At 44.0% G+C, this 18,875-nt stretch overlaps 1 protein-coding gene across 1 annotated transcript in view; it reads right to left on the reverse strand.

The window, feature by feature from the left end:
* Positions 1-18,875, reverse strand: part of ABCA12 (ATP binding cassette subfamily A member 12) — an 88,522-nt gene that overhangs the window by 7,376 nt on the left and 62,271 nt on the right. The window contains 13 exon segments of the mRNA XM_040603906.1: positions 1,938-2,148; positions 2,783-3,051; positions 4,433-4,592; positions 5,201-5,316; positions 7,209-7,386; positions 7,867-7,921; positions 11,378-11,483; positions 12,901-12,924; positions 12,926-12,989; positions 13,901-14,028; positions 15,524-15,617; positions 16,825-16,911; positions 18,109-18,361. Coding sequence (XP_040459840.1) covers positions 1,938-2,148; positions 2,783-3,051; positions 4,433-4,592; positions 5,201-5,316; positions 7,209-7,386; positions 7,867-7,921; positions 11,378-11,483; positions 12,901-12,924; positions 12,926-12,989; positions 13,901-14,028; positions 15,524-15,617; positions 16,825-16,911; positions 18,109-18,361 — 1,745 coding nt within the window.

Genomic DNA, 18,875 nt, shown 5'->3' on the forward strand with positions numbered 1-18,875 from the left:
TGCACTACATTAATAAGATTAAGAACTGGCTCCCTGTAGTGCAGTTCAGTATCTCATGCTAAAAATCTATGTTTTATTGCTAAGGTTGGAGATGTGCAGTTGTGTATTGCATAAGCAATCACCATTGTGCTGATAATTACTATTATTTCAATAGTTAGTACAGACCAGCTGATCTGAAAATCCTCATGTGCTGGGCCCACTGCAGGCGCACAGCATCAAACCAAGGCTTTTCCCCACCTTGAGATGCAGGGACAGTATTTGTGCAGTCTGCAGTGCAGGGCCACAGCCTGTGCTAACAGATGGGAAATGGCACCCTAAATAAGGTTCAACACGGCTCAGTGCTGGGTCCTGCACTTGGGTACCAACGCTACAGGCTTGGGGCAGAGCAGCTGGGAAGCTGCCTGGAGGAAAAGGACCTGAGGGTGCTGGTGGACAGCCAGCTGAACATGGGCCAGCCGTGTGCCCAGGTGGCCAAGAAGGCCAACAGCATCCTGGCTTGTATGAGAAACAGTGTGGCCAGCAGGGCCGGGGAAGTGACTGTCCCCCTGTACTCAGCACTGGTGAGGCCACACCTCGAACACTGTGTCCAATTTTGGGCCCCCTTCACTTCAAGAGGGACATTGAGGGGCTAAAGTGTGTCCAGAGAAGGGCAACGGAGCTGGGGAAGGGTCTGGAGCACAAGTCGTATGAGGAGTAGGTGAGGGGACTGGGGGTGTTTAGCCTGGAGTAAAGGAAGCTCAGGGGGGACCTCATTGCTCTCTACAACTACCTGACAAGGGCTGTGGGCAGGTGGGGGTTGGCCTCTTCTCCCAGGTAACAAGTGACAGGACAAGAAGAAATGGTCTCAAGCTGTGCCAAGGGAGGTTTAGATCAGATATTGAGAAACATTTCTTCACTGAAAGGGTGGTGAAGCACTGGCACAAGCTTCCCCGTATCACCATCCCTGGTGGTATTTATAAGGTGTGTAGATGTGGTGCTTAGCAACATAGGTGATGGACTTGGCAGTGCTGGGTTAATGGTTGGACTTAATGATCTTAAAGGTCTTTTCCAACCTAAATGATTCTGTGGTTCTAAACCCCACCAGCATCAGGGTGACTTTTGCCAGAAGTTAGAAACCTCAATGCCAGTTGTGGCTTGGAAAAAATCCTCTGCCAGAACAATCAGTGCCATAGTCTCCACATAAGGCTACTGTCCTCCTGCCCAGGAGTCAGTGGAGTCCAGGCAATTTAAAAAAAAACAGACACCAAGGATTAATTCCAAGCTTCCCACAAGTCAGGTGCCCAGCCTGAGGTAGAATCTGGTCTCCACTTTCCTTTGGATCTTAGAGGTGCTCTGTGTGCTCCTGTCTTTTCTCATGAGTCAATGTTTTTGCAGCTAACTGCACTGACAGGAACAAAGAATGTTTTTTTTTCTTTAGAGTTAGTTTTAAGTCACGGTTCATGAAAATCTCTGTTCAGCTGAAGTGATTTATCTTTCCTTGATAGGAAAATACAAGCAGGTAAATCTGACTTACTGTCTCCTATGCACTTTAGGTGAATAATTACAACTGGACAGATTCTGCTTTCTTCATTTACCACATGGTAACCCACAGTGACCCACGCCACCCCGCCAGGCTGCGCTGTCCCAGGAGCTGTACAAACACAGCATGCAGGCGTTTTGCTCTGAATACAGCTCCATCACTGTCCCATCCACTTTTCCTCCTTCTAGGGCTTTCAAACTATCACTTGGTGTCCCAAATCCACCAGGAGCCTTTGGTCACTACCATAACCCCAAGAATCAATAAATAAGGCAAAGGAAGGAAGGAAGAGGTCAGAGCAGAACAAACTGTTACAGTTGCAGCAGCAAGGACTGGGAGAAGAGTTGACAGTGGGGCTGGATCTGTTCCAGTTTCCCTGCCCAGGGTGGAAGGTGCCAACAAGCCTTTTCCCCATGCTAACCTCTCCAGCAGGAATCCCGAGGCTGATGTTTTTCACAGCCACGATGTGTTTGTGAGGAAGGTGGTAGATCTTTGTGAGATTCTGGAGCTGCACCACATCGAAGTCAGCTTTGCCAGACTCCACTCGGTTCCTCTCTGCCTGGACATCCTCGTCCTCTTCAGCAGCAGGTGACAGAAGTGATACTTTGCCATGCACTCTGTCAAACAGGAACCTACAGGGAGGGCAGAGAGGGGACCTTACCCTCTGCCAAGCAGACAGCAGAGGACTTGCGTGCTTGGAATAGATGCTAAGGAGCCTTCCTGTGAGATCCCAGGGCATGCAAAAAATACTCAGATGTACAGACAGTTTCTATTCTCTCCGAAATAAAAAAACCAGCATTCTCTTTCTACCTGATTTTTTTTCTCTTTTCCGTCAAATAATCTGAGCTGGAGCCAGGCCTGCCCTGTGCAGACACTCATAATGCAGGTGACAGCACTGTTCTCGCTCTTCCATGTGCTCACCCAAGCCAGAGGAGACGGGGAGATTCAGAGGAGGTTGGCAGTGGACTGACTGCTCTTACCAACCAGCTAAACATCAGCCCACCAAACCCAGAGCCCTGCAATGAGGGCTGTAGTCTCAGCCAGCAAGGACTACCAAGAGACTTCAGTATCTACACCACTATTAGTTAATACTCTAATTACTGGTGAGTATCAGGGCTGTGGCCAGAGAAGACTTACTCCGTGTTTGTGAAGTGTCTTGGAAATTTATGGGCTTCATAATTGACAATGATGGTGTGAGGTCCCAGAACTAAACCACTGAGCACTGGGTTGATCTGTTTTAATTGTGAGACTCCAGATGTTACTTACTCTAGTATGTTGTTCCAGAGTCTCTGAATCATCCTGTCGTGAACCGTAAGACGAATGGCAAAAAATAAGGTGCCCTGGATAAACATGGCAAACAGCTTAGATGTGGTCTTGTCCAACTCAAAGGTTTTGTCAGGGTAGTCCACTCCATAGGCTTTTAAGAAGCCCAGCAGTGCCTGATCCTGTGACAGTTCAATCAAGCCATAGCCAAAGCAAAATTGTGGAAACAGAAGGAACACGTGCCTTAAGTTTTCAGCAAGATCACGCAAGCCCTGGAAAAAAAAAAAAAAAACAACAAACAAAAAAGAAAAAGAAAAAACCAAACAAAAATCAGCACAGTCAGTCACTGTTTTTGTTCATGGAATAAATTCATAGGTTTTACTGTGGGACTGAAGTGTAACAATTACATTGGGATTTGCTTGTGTCTCAGAGCAGAGATAAATTGAGAGCAAAGAGCTCTGGAGACAGCTCATTTCACAGGCACAAGGTCAGAGAAGTCAACAGGCATCTCTGAGGTTGTGAACACCCATAGTAAACAGCAGCCAGTTAGCAGCATAGTCACTCACTGCTACTCCCACCGCCTCACCCTGTGCATGCAGCAGCCCGAAACCCACCTGTGAGCCAGAGCTGAATCCTGCCGCTGAGCTGCACTGCGCCTCCCAAAACCACACAGGTGCTGTACTACCTACCCACTGTGGAGCACAGCCCACTCCCCTGAAGCCCTGTCCTATCTGCTTTCCTTGGACAAACGTTTCCATAAACCGCAAGATTTGGCTTTGATAGATATAGAAGGGCTTTTCAAGTGAATTCACAGCAAAACAGCCCAGTGCACAGTCTCACACTTAGGAGCCTCTTCAACGTAGAGATTTGGTACGATTCTAGCATAAGAAAGGATCAGCTCACACAGAAAAGTGGAGAGGCAGTAAATTAGCATGGAAAGAAACTGACTCACTGCCACTGGGGCACAGAGGGATAAAAGATGATCATAATTGCACATTGCTAAAATGCAGAGGGGGCTTGCTAAACAAGCACTGTCCAGCTATTTTTTTACAAAGTAATTGTCCTTCACAAAAAAAGAAAACTAAATATAAGGTGTTATGCCAGTGATTCGCAGGGATATCTCAGTTTAAAAGACGGCTTTACTTCAGGGAATCATCACTGTCTCTGAGCCATTTTTCATCCTTGCAGGGAGAAGATGATTGCATTACAGAGCTAGATGACAGACAGATGGTGCTGGGCTTAGTGCAGCACATGTCAGACTCGGGGCAAAGATGTCTAGCTGTCACTCTCCACAGTTCATGCTGCAAGACTTAGCAATGGTTCAAAGTCCTCACCAACTTTTTATCAACATCTACACCCACCTCCTGCCCTTCCCTGCATGGGCAGTTTTCTGCCTCTCTTTTTGTCTTCTCCCCTCTGTCGCCATCATTTGCTTCTTTTCTGGATGTGCAGATTTACAGACAAGCAGGACTCGTATTGGACTCATGTCCTGTCTATAGGGAACCCCATGAAGTCCTACGACTAGTGTCCTCTGCTTGGTCTACCTCAAATGTCTCGAAACCAGCCATCTGCTATGGACCTGATCAAAGCACCAAACTCAACCAGAAGCCTCCTGTTGTTTCACCAAGGGCTCAGTATTACTAGGGTTCCTACCTGGTCCGTGGCCTTTTCCTGGGAGAGCAGAAATACAACCGAGTGAGTAATAATGGTGTTGATGCCAAAGAACAAGTTGACGCAGACATAAACGATGAAGGCCATTCCTGTTTCTTTGAAAAACCCAGCCAGCAGGTACATCCATGAAAATGTTGCATATCTATAAATTGCCAACCGTGCAGAGAAAACTACAGTAACTCAAAGAGCGATTGAAAACAAACAACTAAAGGCATCAGACAACATAACAGTTCTGTTTTGGCATGTGACCAGATTTCCGCATTACAGGAGCTTCAAGAAGGAAAAACAGCTTTGTATCTGTTAGAATCTGGAGACAAAGTTTATGATGCATACTTTGAACATGGAGCCCTGACTGAAAGCAGAGGGCCTGGAGGATTCAAAGCTAGGGAGACAGTTTTGCTAAGTTTTCCTGAATTGTGCTACTGGTTTGGGTTTTTTTTCTCTCTGATTCTGAAATGCTTCTATATCTTGAACTTTGCAATAGTTCAGTAAACATCTGCTTACAGCTTGAGCTGTCACTGTGACCTTGAATATTTCATACCCTCACATAGTTTGCTTTGAACAAGGCAGGCATGACAACAGTAGTTTATCTCACTGCTCCTGGAAGGAGCAACTAGTCACCATTTGTAAAGTGCACATTGAAGAAAAAAGCCCACATATTCCTCCCTTGGATTTCAAATTGCAGCAGCCTGCAATATACAGTTCCTCCCTCTGTGCAATGATATTTAAATAACTAAGCTACACACTTACCCAAACAGTAACAGCAAAAGAAATACTGCCAGTAAGTTACTGTTGTTGCAGAAAGCTGGTATCTGGAAGGATGAAATAACTCCTATTGAGAGTCCAATAGGAACCATAAAAAATACCTGCGAAATTATATTAAAAAGATGTTATTAGGAAGATAATTCTTAAACATTTTCCTAGAAACATGCAGAAGCAACAATGCCAGGTCTGAATCTGGTCCCACAAATGCAGCTTGGGTTTTCTAAGGGAAACCAGATATAGGTGGGTGTCTCAAGTCCTCCTGAGACCTTTGGGAGTCTTGCAAATGAATTCCCGCAGAGTCATTTTGAATAGGCTAGGCTTCAACATTCAGGGCTGTGGGCAGAAAGTGCCTTAAAAAAAGTTGCGAAGGAAAAATACCGCTTTGGTTTTCCAGTTAGCCTTGCAGTCAGACCACTTCATTGTGCCCTGTAAATCTAGTTTTTATAATGTTGAGTCAAAGCAGGGACCTACCAAATGTCTGCCTTGAGAGGTTCCTCTCTTCCCTGACTTTGGGATTTAACAGAATTTACTGGCAGAGATTCACTGAGAAATATCAAGTTGCCGAGAGCGTTGGATTAGTTTCAGCCCACTGAGTACTGATGGTGGCAAGGACTCTGGGGAATTTTCCACGGGCTGATTTACAAATATGCAGCGCTGGAGCGAGGGCCCGGATCAGGGAAGCAGACACAGGCCTGCCCCATCCTCACCCTGCACTGCGACTCGGGGCTGCTCTGCCAAGTCAGACTGCAGCCATGCCGCCTGCAGACCCCATTCAAGCCCCCCCTGCAAGGCAGGAGGTACTTTTACTGTTGCCTAATCACACCAGCCCCTATACACAGGCAGTTTAGACTACTTAGTGGTGAGAACTGTATTGTCTGTACTGCTTTGTTAGTGATCGGTGTTACCAAAACACCTAGAAGCTTAGGCTGTGCTTTGCAGAAAAAGTCGAGGCTCACATTCCCCAAGGGATTTCAGCCCTTAGCCCTCTGCTGCGTCGAAGGGGGCTGGCCACCCAAATGCCCTTGAAGGCTTCATGCTTTCAGGAACTGATGATATCACTTGGATTTTAGGCGCTAGCAGAACTGCATCAATAGATATTGTCGGATATGTAGAGCTGATCACCATTACAGCATAGCTGGCAAAGCCAAAGCTCACGAGCAGAGATAGTCTGCACTTGTAGATCTCGATCTATGTGAGGGTTTGACATCATGCACCGAAGGTAATTCATAAGACACAAAGCACTTCAGTCTACAGACACTTTGCATATTTATCCTCTTAGACCTGCGATGCTTTCCAGCAGTGCCATTAACCCTCTTTACCATGAGGAAACTTAACTTCAAGAATAACAAGGGCACGCTATGCCGTGTAATGCAGCGCAGTGCTGGAGAGCTCAACTATCCATACAGCACAGTGCAGCACTGTAGAAAGGAACTTGCTCAGGTCCTGGAAGGCATATAGCTGCACTAGTAGCTTTCCTTGGCTTAAAAATTTTTGTAATATATAATCTTAAAGAGAGCATTCAACCCAGCAATGGATTTTTGCCCAACAGGGGAATGTCTGCTGTGAGATGTCTGCTAATGTCACAGCCTGTACTCCCATGGTTTCCAAAACGGCGTAGCCTCATGCCCCAAAGCCTTACCCCAGATGTGTAAAGCCTGCATGACAACTAATCTAGCCCTGCAAGCTAACAGAAAAGCAGCTTGCTGCTTGCATGTTAAAATGGAAATCAAGCTCTGGCCTGTTCTGTGTTGCTCTCATATAAATGTGCTGAGTGTTTTGCATACACTCAAGAGAGAAGGAATGCCTTTGCTTAGCAAACTCCAGTGTTGCAGTTCACATTTAATAGTCTTCAATGCCTTGGAGAACAATTACTACATAACGCTCTTGGTAGTAATAATATTAAGAAGTCTAGGCAACCAACTTTAAATAAAGAACTTTTTTCCCTTGCTGTGTAATGCTACTCTTGGTGCATTTAGGAATGTGAATTATTTACCAGATCATAAACGAAGTTAGTCACCCAATAGCTTGTCATCCCAATGCCTGAAATATGCTGCAGTTGTTTGGCTTTGGTTTGATGTTCTTTTACCATGTAGAGCACAAAGCTTGCCGTTGTGATAGAGTAGCCAACCAAAACAGACATTGAAACTATTATGTCGAGTAAGCTGTTGAGCCTGGGGAGAAAGTGGAGAAATATGTACATGGTGAGTCGAAGCAGCAGATTTCCCTCATTGAGGAGGTATTGCTTAGAGCTCAGAAACAAAGAGGCCCTGACTCAGTGCCAGCATCTTTTGCTGACGTTAATTATGCCTAGGAAAAAGGACTTACAGCACTGTACCATAGCATTGACTGGAAAGGCCAAAATGAAAAATATGTGATGATTATTATTGCGCCAAAGCACAAAAACATGTGATGCCATAACTGTGACCTCCAGATCTATATGGGAGCCTGCAAAGAAATCCTAACAGGAATCAGCAGCTCTGATGGCAAGTAGGATGCCACTCATGGGTAGAGGGAATGAAGACAAGGGAGAGAGCAGTTTCATCACTTAGGGAAAGATATTCAGTAATTTAGGCTGGTTTGTGCTTTCCAGGAGGCTGATTTACTGCCTTTGAAGCTAAACAACTCAGCCATCAGCAAATGAATCTCCTTACATTACTTGTTCTTGGCTCTGTCCTCCAGGATATGGGTGAGCTGATAAGAAAATACCTAAAAAGACAAAAAGAAAATAAATTGAAAATGGGGCTAACTTAAAGCTTCCTTCACCAGTTCCTGATACTGACAGTAATACAGAAAACTCTGAGCAGCTGTTTTTTCCTGTGTCATCTTGGTGTGATCTTGGGCAGAATTTCGAACATGCTCATTTTTCCTATGACTTCTCTTTGATGCACAGAAGATCTGAAATTCAAACCCTAGGCCTTGTTTCTGCATCTGTCTGGCTGATAGTATAACTCACTTCAGTGAGAGTACCCCCACACCAAAAATTAGGCACACGCTTGTGGGTGTGGGTATTTTAGGTTAGATTCCTTAATACTGAAACATTCAAAACTGATGAACATGTTTCACTTTAAAGCTGCTGTTTGATAATCACACTTAATTTCATTTGTTCTTTTATCATCAGAAACAAATCATTCCCTATTGCCTTTCTCCACAACTATTATCTTCGCGTGATATGCGTCTTTCTCAATATGGGTGTCTGTTGAAGTGCTGGCATAAACCCAAGAAAATTACACTTTCATTCCCAGTTTAGCAATGAGTTAATTTCAACTATTCTGTTTTATGCAGCTAGGAAAAAAAAAAATTGTCCAAAGGAACTAGCAAAAATCTAGTTACTAACTTAGTTAACCCTGTGCAATGTTTTCAAAAACCCATTTTAAGGGGTCTTTTTGATCTGGCACAAACTACAAGAGAGAAAGCCTCTGCTCATGCGCAGGTACTTTCAGAAGATCTGGTTTAAGTACTCCTTTACCAAGGAGAACGCTTAGCCCAGAACAGACTAGTATTGTTAATCACAGTGCATTTGTTATGTTTGGAGGCAATTTGTGCCTATAAAAACAGAAGGAGGAACTTGGGGGGCTCTGGTGGGCCAGTTCCAGCCTCCAGTGAAGGTCTCTGCCTTGGTCCCACCAAGACTACAGCCCAGTCTCTAAGACTCTAGCACCTGAGAAAGGGTTTAAGCTAAGACATTTATGTGCCTAAAACCGAGGCTCTCAATCCCTATTTAGGCACCTAAGTAAATGCCCTAGTTCTCAGGGAGTGCTGGAGGACCTCTAGCCGCTATTAAATCCAGAGAGATTTGCTAGAACATGCCACCTCTGAAATTTAAGCTCCTTACAGCCAGGTGCCTGACTTTCAGCAGTTATACAAGGAAGAACTATTCTGGGCCATTTTCCCTAAGAACAAGCACTCCGACTTGGGGACGAGAAAGGAGGAGACTGTGGGTTTAGCTGATCAAATGCCATACTGTGCAAATAAATTTGAAAGGGAAGATTTCATAGGAAACACATTTCATAGGGGAAAAAGCCCTCAGTCTTGTCATCATTGAGAGAAACGGAATTAAAATTTGGGCTGCTGATAAAGCCACACAAACAGCCAGGAAATGTTTCCCTTCTCTATGAGACAGAGAGAGAAAGAAAGATACTGTCTGTCTAATCTGTTAATACTTCACTATAAAGCCATTCTCCTTTACTGAAGCTTAGGCTAGAAGTCAAAATTTCCATTTCAATGCTTTCTCTTTTTTGTTGGTTGGGATTGAGAGAAGAGAAAGCACAATATACATAAGTCAAAAGCTATTATGACTTGCTTAGTGACAGGGTAAAAAGCTTTTTATGTATTTTTTAAAAATATACGCAGCCTAAGTCAAACCTCTAAAACGGGACTGGCACCTCTTTCAAACTGTTGAAATGACAACACATTTTTATCTGGCCATTTCAATGGTTCTTAAACTGTCATTTATTTGTCACAACAACAAATAGATTTAGCTGCCAGGAACATACCACGCAGAATGCCTGCTCAATTGTATTTCAAACTGGATTTACTCTACCCTGGGGGAGCTATCCCCATCCATTCATTTTATTTCCCCCATTCTATGGCTTGGATCATTAGCGGGAAGCAGAGGATTATCTGTCTGGTCATTCACAACTAAGCATTTCTTTCCAAAACCACATAAGCAGCAGGACAGATGGAATAAAAACTGCTATTTTTTCCCCCTGAAAATTGTTATTTAGCTAGTATAAAACTTTCCCTGTGAAAACTTTCTGACTGTTCACATGAGCTTCCAGCCTTTGCTCTTGCTGCAGCATGTGTTGGGAATACAGAGACAGGGCAAGAAGCTTCACTGCTCAATAATTCAGCTGCTCTGGGATGTTCCTGCTGCTGGAAGCTCCTGGCTCAGGTCTCCTTTCTCCGCACCTGGGCAGGGGCTGCAGCTTTGTGATACGCTTTTGCAGCACACACTGAAGAGCTTGAACCTCCTGACCTGGAGGGCATGCTGCAAATCTCGAAGGCACAAGGCACCAGGTATTTTAGGACAGCGGCAGGGACACGGCACTCGTTTTGCTTGTTGTGAGGGGAGTTTCAGTGCATCCTTATCAAGAGGTGGGAAGACAGACATGCTGCTTTGACTCATAATCAGCGTTCTGCTGTTTCTTTAATTCATGGCATGACACTCAAAGCTTCACACCAGATGCCTTTTCCATTATAGTTTAATTCAGACACATCGGCGAGGAATAGTCTTATGAGCAAAGAGACACTGTCACCTGGAACAGCAGGCCTCTGAGGTGAGGGGGGCTAGGCATGACCAGAACATGGCTGGAAGGGCACCATTTGTCAAAGAAAATCAATCGGTAGGGCATTTCTGCACACAATTGCTACTCTTGTCAGATCCCATAAATCTTTGTATAAGATTTCTCAAAATGACATCAACATAAATCTTTCTCTTCTCCCTGCACCCCCTCCATCTCTAGAGACAGGCACACAGGCACAGACATGCTTGTGCCCGTGCTGCACCCTTAATGTAGGCTAAACCTTAAATGGTAAGATAGGGTGCCCTGGGTTTATCAGCAGGAATTTGGGTTGCTGTGTTGCATTACCAAGGAGAAGCTACGAGAACCGATAACCCCAAACAGGCTACTAACACTCCCTGGAATCTGTGTATGTCACCTGTCAGAGGAAAAATATAGCTGAAAATTATGTTTCTCACTTAATCTCACTCTCATTTTCATCCTAACACAAACATACACATACCCACACATCCTGAATTCCTCTCAGCAGAAGGGTGACATATTAAAATTTGCTAATCTAACCCACCCCCAGAGATGACCTAGAGTAGCCTTTCTATGCATAACTAATGGACACCTATCAAGAGACAGCAATTGCAGTACCATGATGAGAGGCAATAAATCAAATAGCAACCATTGGCATTTTTTGGATGAGGCAAGTGGGGCTGGGGTCCTCTCTATCCAGTTCCCCAAGTCTTTGACTAAGACAAATGAAATATGTGATTTGGTCATGTTTTTCAATTCAGCAATTTAAAGGAATGGCATAATTGGGAATAAAGAAATGGCCTCATTGAAGTCAAGGTAAGCATTGTCATCGATTTCAACAGACCGAGGATATTTTCCCCCAAAGGGGAGAAATCATCTGCTCATGTAGAGGGACACTTACCGTATCTGGAAGTCTCATTTTTTGGCAAGTTAGCTCGAAGAATGAAGTTGTTCAAGCTGTTGAGATAGGCTGGAAGGCTGTGATAACCTTCGGGATTATACCACACCTGCACACAATTGAGAAATTGAAACAGTTTGGGAGAGAAACTGTTACTGATAACATTTTGGTTTGTTTTGCTTGCTCAAATGAATCATTCTATGGATGTTATCTAAAGTCATAAGCTCTACAAGTTAAAGTCCAGTGATTAAACCACATCAAGTACTGAATGAGTATAAAAGCACATTTCACCCTCAGCACAATCAGTCCCATCAGAGTAATGTGCCCTCCAGGAGAGAAGGAAGAAGCACTAGCTGGATATGTGACATAACGTGTACAAAAAATTGGTTTCTTCTCTGTAATAAGTTGCTCAGATCTGATGAACACCAGCAGTGGGGACTTCCCAAAGATGGCTAAGCAGTCATGTGTCTAATGCCCCTTGAAAGCCAGGGGGAGGGAAAGTTTATTTTTTGCTTTAGGGCAAAAAATAGACAGTCATTACCTTCTCATTCAGCAACAGCCCTTGCCTCCCCAGGATAACTTTTCTTACCTATACCGTGATAAACCCTGAGGACCGAGGGGAAAAATCAGATCACAGAACATGCACTTTGGGAGGATTTATCATCCCCTACTTCAGGCTCAACCCACAGCACACAAGTTGGAGGTGTAAATTATCTACCAAAGGACAGAGAGCTTAGGCTATTAAGCTTAGAGGCTTAAACACAGCCCACAGCATCCACTTTTGCATATCCCCAAGTCCTGCATGCTCAGTGGTTTCATTCTTGCCCTAGCAGAGCAAGGACTGGAGTCAGCTCTACTTCCAACACTACGAAGGTTTCCAGGTATTAAATCTGACATGTGGTAAGCAAATAGCTGCAGCTTACAGATCTGAGATGAAGCTGTAAGATTGGAGGGGTGAAAACATCAGCAAACTCATTACATGAGCTCTGAGTGTTAGTGAAACAAACCCTGTGATTCCTTTCTATGGAAGTCACCTCTGAGAACAGCACTGCTCTTACAGGAACACTCTCCTGGTAGCTAGGATTTGCAATGAGATAACAGAATCTTGTCAACTCTCTTGCATTTCCCTGCTACCTTAGATTTCAGCCTTGGTGCTTTTAATGCTGATGCGTTACAACATTTTCATTGAGCAGAAACAGAGAAATGTGTATATCAGAATGCACCAGCCATTCCTAGCTGGTAAGCACATTCTCTCATGAGATAAAGGTGCTATTAATTGATCTTTTCACCTCTGTATAATAAAATTATGACAGCAGAGAAATTGTCCTCTGCTAGCAAAGGAAGCCAGACCAATAAAGAAGAATGGGGAGAGAGAAGGAAATGAACTGCAAGTCACCTCTCCCACGCCAAAGTGCAGATTTCAGAGGGTTTTGCTCTATTTTCTGAAATACCTCTGAACGCAACGTCACTTCCCCTGGGCCCACACTGGAATCCCACACTAGGATGAGCAGATGGAGGTTAGTTACCTTAGTCAATGTTCTGTTGGGGGGGCACTGGCTTGATATCGAACTGGAGATCTGTTGTCAAAGGGAGCCCAAAACTCCAGCCACCGTACCTGAGTGAAAATCAGAGGAAATGCATTGCTACTCTCATTCAAAAGCTTTAATACCTTTCATTGGAGCATGTTAGTATGCCACTGTCACCCCAGTTAATTCTAGTTTGACTTAAAAGAGTTTATCCCAGTATGGAGTGTGTGGCCAAGCCAACACTGCAGCAGGACCCCTTATCTGGGGGGAAAAAGGGAAACAGAAACTTGGCAGCACTATCACAAAAGTGTGCTGAAAGCCTCCATCTGAGAAACATTTTGGATCTGTGTGGACTCCTACCATGCTTACCTTCCACACAGGAATGAGATGACTGCGTCCTACCCAGAAGACAGGCAGCTCAGTTTAAATCAATGGCAGGTGAACATATTCCTTGACAACCTTAATGGCAAGCTATTTTTGCCCCAAGACATAGTGTGCGGCTGTGTTGCAGAGTCCAGACACACTAATAGCTCTAACAGCCCCATGGTGCAAGAAAACGTTCAGCCTCTTATTTCACCGGGACGGATGCACTTGTTTAAGTGAAGCACACACTGAGACTTTTCAGAGAATCAAACTTCGAGGTAAGTCTCTCCCCAGGGTTTACTTCGTGACAAGCTGTGTCAGATTTTCCTCCTTTTAAGCATTTCTGAGTCAGACAAAGGCTTGTCTGCAGATCCAGCCATCAACATATTAGGTGATTGACACAGTATCCCTAGGCTATCTCTGCTATGATCAAGAACAGCACTTGCACAAACCTTTATTTTTAACTCCATGATTGCAGGAAATTTTACCTCCTTTCACCAGATTCAGAGAGAGCATTGGCAGAGAGGGCCTTCTAAACCCCAAATGCACTATCACCTCTTCAAGCATAGTGGATATGATATGTATAAGAGGCTGCTCCCAATGCAGTTCAGAGAAGGACTGGAGATCTATGCTGTACCGTTTTTGCAGGAAATCTTTGGTAGTTGCCAGAATGTAGGTCTCCACATCGTGCCCTGTCAGGTTATAAACTGTCCGAGTGGAGAAGGTCCTTCTGTGAGGAGGAGTGTAGTTCGTCTGTGGACATGTCTGAGTGGAGAAAAATGAACAAAAATGTTTGTATTTTAACTAAAAACTAGCATATCAGGACAACATTAAGAGCAACATTCCGGTCCTGGGACTGACGGCTGCAGAAGCTGATGATTCGCAAATCAAGTTGCAAAGACACACACCATACATCCCTGCTTGCTGTCCTGAACATATTTAGTGAGGTGCTTAAAAACAATATTTGCTTAAATCTACGCTTGAGTTCTACTGACATCAGCGAGACCTTGAAATATCTTCATGCTATGTAGGAAGATTTTTGCTGCATTAAGGCTGATCCTACTTAGCAGAGCATCAGAGTGACTGCACAGACAACTGCAGAGGGCAAAACAACTCTCAGAGCACAAAACTCTGTGGTGGCCTCAAACTCTCATCTTGCATTTCACAGCAACTGCACTCCGCGTCTTTGCTTTACTGTCAGACATTGGCAATATTTTCCCAAGCTTCAGAGAAACCTTAGATTAGTCCTGAATATATAATTTAACATGCTGAGGGTCAAAGTCACATCGACTGTTTCTGAAGTGTCCTACCAGATAGCATGCTGGCTGCTTCTTTCAGCTCATCCATAACAAAAATGCTGGCCTCCCCCATTGTGTAACTTTGCATCAGAATACACAAAATAGCCTGCTTCGTGCTAAGGTACACCTGCCTGTGCCTGCAGCTTTGAACATTATCCAGACTTACTGGAGAAATGCTGCCAATACTTTTAATGATGTGAAATTAAGTGTATGTCCAGAAAACCGCAGAAAATAGCTGCATTTTAAGGAGTGATTAGGAACATTCAACTAAGTACATGCTTTATCTTACAAATGGCATCATGCTGCGCCATGAGTCTGATTTCCTACTGGAAAAAAACTGAAGACAGGTGAACAGCACCAGAGGGAGGAGAGCTCAGCTTCAAACTGGACTGTAAAATTGTAACATCCTTGGGGCAGAATCTGCCTTTTCCCCATGTGCATGTAAAGGCAGTGCCCATATCTGGTTCTGTATGTACCACCGTAATGCAAATAACTAATATTATTAATCATCACGATTTATAATGAAGAACAGAGTAAAAGCAGATGGGTCTAGATTTTGCATAAAGTTAAATTCTGAAGAGCAAACAGCAATAATAGCTATGCTTTCATATAATGACAGTGCTTCTATAAGACGAAATTTTCCTCTTGAATACGTGTTCACCTCTGCTAAATGGGACAATCATACAACATTCAAAAACAGCATTAAACCTTTTCCCACCACGGGGAGCAAGGCAGATCTATTAGCATGTGAATCTTTTGAGGATGCTGTTTCCTCTCCTGTCCCCAAACTGGTGCAGACAGTGGTTAACCAGTGTAGAGGATTAGTAAGGTCAAAAAGAGACAGGAGGAATTTGAACACTGAGCTCCCCTTAGCGTCACGCCTGTGCACAAAACCACTCCCAACCTACAAGGCCCCCAGCTATCCCCCCAATCCCCATCACCCTGGGGTTTATTCAAATTACCTGGATGCCATCTGTGCAGTTGCAGGCAGAATACTTAGTTCTCTGGTTTCCACTGATAATCCACTGGCCAAGCATGTCCTCCTTCAAACACTGCCTGAAAATGAACACATTTTCCTCTGAGGTCTCTATGCTCAGGTGTGCACACGATACTAATTGCTGTCATGTTTAATGACAGCAGGGATGGCAGTGAGTAGCTTCTGCAGAAGAGCAGACTTTCTTGTCAGCTCCGGGTGCTTCGGGGAATACCCATCCTCCCACCGTCTTCAGTGCCTCTCGGCAGAGTCCTCACTACTGCTCTCCGTGCCTGGATTCGTTCTGCTGATTAGAAAGAATCCAGACACCACTTCATTCCCACAGTAGACAGTGCAAGGAGTTATCGCGCCAAGGCCAAAATCATCTTGCAGTGCAGAAATAAGGGCTATTGTCATTGCAATAACTGGGGAGTCCTGTGATGGGCCATCTTGGCTAGGCAGTCACTGTAAATACTCAGTATAAATATTTGCCTGCAGATACGTGGCACACATGAGCATGCAAGTCTGCCCAGGATCTTACTACCAATTCTTTGGAAATTTATCTGCAGGGCCAGAAACAAACCAGCACTCATGGCACAGCTTTTAGATACGTGTAACAAAAGCTACATTGACAGCTTCCTGGGTGGGCTTAGTGTTAAAATTGGGATTACTGGGGAGGCAAGGACTACTTCCCAGATACGAGAATAGCATGCTCTTGTCCTGGCATCCTGCCACCACCAAAGCTGTTTCCTTACTACTCATAGTAATAAAGGAGTCCACTTGCGGTGGTGAATACTTCTTGAGGCAAGCAAAGAACACCAGTGTCAAGTCCTGGCACAGTGTGGAAGTCCCATCCCATCCTTAAAGCACAGTATAGTTTCCTGTCTCCAAGGATATCTACAGTTCTGCGCTGGCAGATGCAAGCCTTCACTCCAAGCCGCACAGGAGCCACGTAGGCTCTCAGCAGGGCTGGGATCTGCTTCACACCAATCATGACTACACAGCTCCCTGCTCAGAACCGACTTGCACCCTGCCAGCTCAAGTCTGTGAGCAGCAAAAACTTGTGTCTGCCTGCAAAAGGACAGTTAGACATCGACTAAGGAGCTGAAAGAGTCTGCAAGTCAATCTGAAGAGAGGCAGGAGATTTTTTTTTTCCTCTGCATGTGGCACCAATGCATGAAAATTCTGCAGATGATCAAAGATGGTTATTAAGGTCTAATGGCTAATAGCGTTATGTCAATTCTCTCACAGGATCAGAATTTAAATGGAAGAAAGCCAAGAACTACTTACGAATTGCTTTCATTCATGCATGTGTTATCTGTTCCAGGGAAAGCAAGCATTGAAGCAACTAAAGCATCTGTGGTTTCATTAAAATTCCTAAGATTTAACAAAGAAAAAAGAAAACAGGAAAATGTTCAAGGTACTTCCACTACCACTGGGCAGAGGAAAGCTGTGTCTGAATGAAACAGGATTTAAGATGTTAAATAAATTATTATTTGTTGTGCTAGCCCTGCAAATCACCTAAGTACATGCAGTACATGAGGACAGTCACACAGGTTTAAAAGGACTGTTCATCACTTACAGCTGCACAGCCACTCCAGCAATTTGCTGCCTCTAGATCTAAACAACATACTGATGAACTTTTGGACAATCAAGATTCTCTCTCCATGGAAAAAGCATCTACTGCAATTTTCAGGCACTACTTCCAGTTCTCATCTCAATCAGCTCTCTCGTCTGTGATGTCCATTTGGTTTTGGTCATTCAGGAAGATGCTTCTCACTTCTGACCCAGCCCTCTAGCAATGATCCATCAGTAGAAGCAAAGAACATTGGGAACAGAGGACTCAGACATGCAGTTCTGGCTCATACCCCCATCTAGCAGGACTGAAGTGGAAAGGTGTGAGCAGTCCTGGGAAAGAACATCTAAGAGCAGATATACTTGCTTTAGAGCTAAATTCTATACGTCTGATTTAAAACTGCGAACCACTGGAGAAAGACAGCAGTTCACATCATGAAATCAGAATGATACAAGAATATAATCATTTTGGTAACAGGATTTTTAAACACAATGAAAGAATTCAGTGATGACATCTTAATTACACTAAAAAAGCACACGTCCTTCAAATTGACTGTGTGCCTTGGACTAGTGGGGCCTGAGCATGAAAGTATGTCCTGCGCCGACAGAGAAGAGGGCCAGAGGACTCCAATGGGAAATGCAAAGAATATCCCCAACGTATTTCACAGTTAATTCCAGCTGAGAGGTTGTTTTTCTAAAGCTTTCTGATTGCTGGTCTGAGCCAAGTCATCTCCCCCAGAGATCCCTTAGAAACAGGATTTCTACATGTTATCTGCATAACATAATTACACAGATAATGTAGCTACGTGTTATCTGCGTAACATAACTACACAGATAACGTAGCTACATGCTATCTTTGTAACATAACTACACAAATAACGTAACTACATGTTATCCCTGTAACACTTTTCCACTGCATGTGCTTAGAAAGAATCCTGATGGTAAAACTGGCTCTTTTCAAACAAAATGGATTTAAGAACCACAAAGAACACCACTCACCCAAAGAAGTCTGCCTGGTCGGATGTGCCGTACAGAGATGGGGAAAGACTCAGTTCAGGATATTCAGTTTCCTTAGTTCTCAGTGTCCCAAGTCCCATCGCAGCCATCACAAAGAGGACTGGGAGGATGACCTGAGCAATGAAGCCTCTGACATCGCGCCGGGTATGGTGGAATCTTTTAATGAACAAAGCTGATGTCCTCTTAAGCAGCAACGGCAAACCATGCAGGCTTTTTGATCTAATCAGGAGCTGATCTGGGGACAAAAGAAGAATGCATTTTGTCATAGATCAGTATTTGTGAAATGCAGGGAATTGATAGTTATAGAACCCTGGGAGTATATTTAGCTTCCTGTACTCCTCTACAGATGGTAAATCAAAACTACTAAGTTGGAACTTTTGCAAGACTCAGGCTTGGGACAGGACTCAGACTTCGGCTCCTGAGTCATAAGCTCACGTAACACCAGTGTTTTTGCTTAACTTCAAATGCGTACATGCAGTGAATTCATTTTGAGATCTTGCAAGAGGAATACGGGCTTCTAGATGCATCAAGTGATCTACATCCTACTTACCCAGCTGCAACTTACAGGGGAAACGTATTAATCTTTTATGTTTGCAAACGGAAAATTTTCATAATTTAGAAAGCATGTCCTCAGACAAATCTATAAGAAAATTAATCCTTAAATAAGAAAACAAGGCACATAAACCAGTTGATCTTTTGCATGGACGGGGTTGTGGTACACTAAAGTAGAGCCTAATCCTGTGCATCCT

Source organism: Falco naumanni, chromosome 8 (assembly GCF_017639655.2).
Source record: "Falco naumanni isolate bFalNau1 chromosome 8, bFalNau1.pat, whole genome shotgun sequence".
Lineage (NCBI taxonomy): Eukaryota > Metazoa > Chordata > Aves > Falconiformes > Falconidae > Falco > Falco naumanni.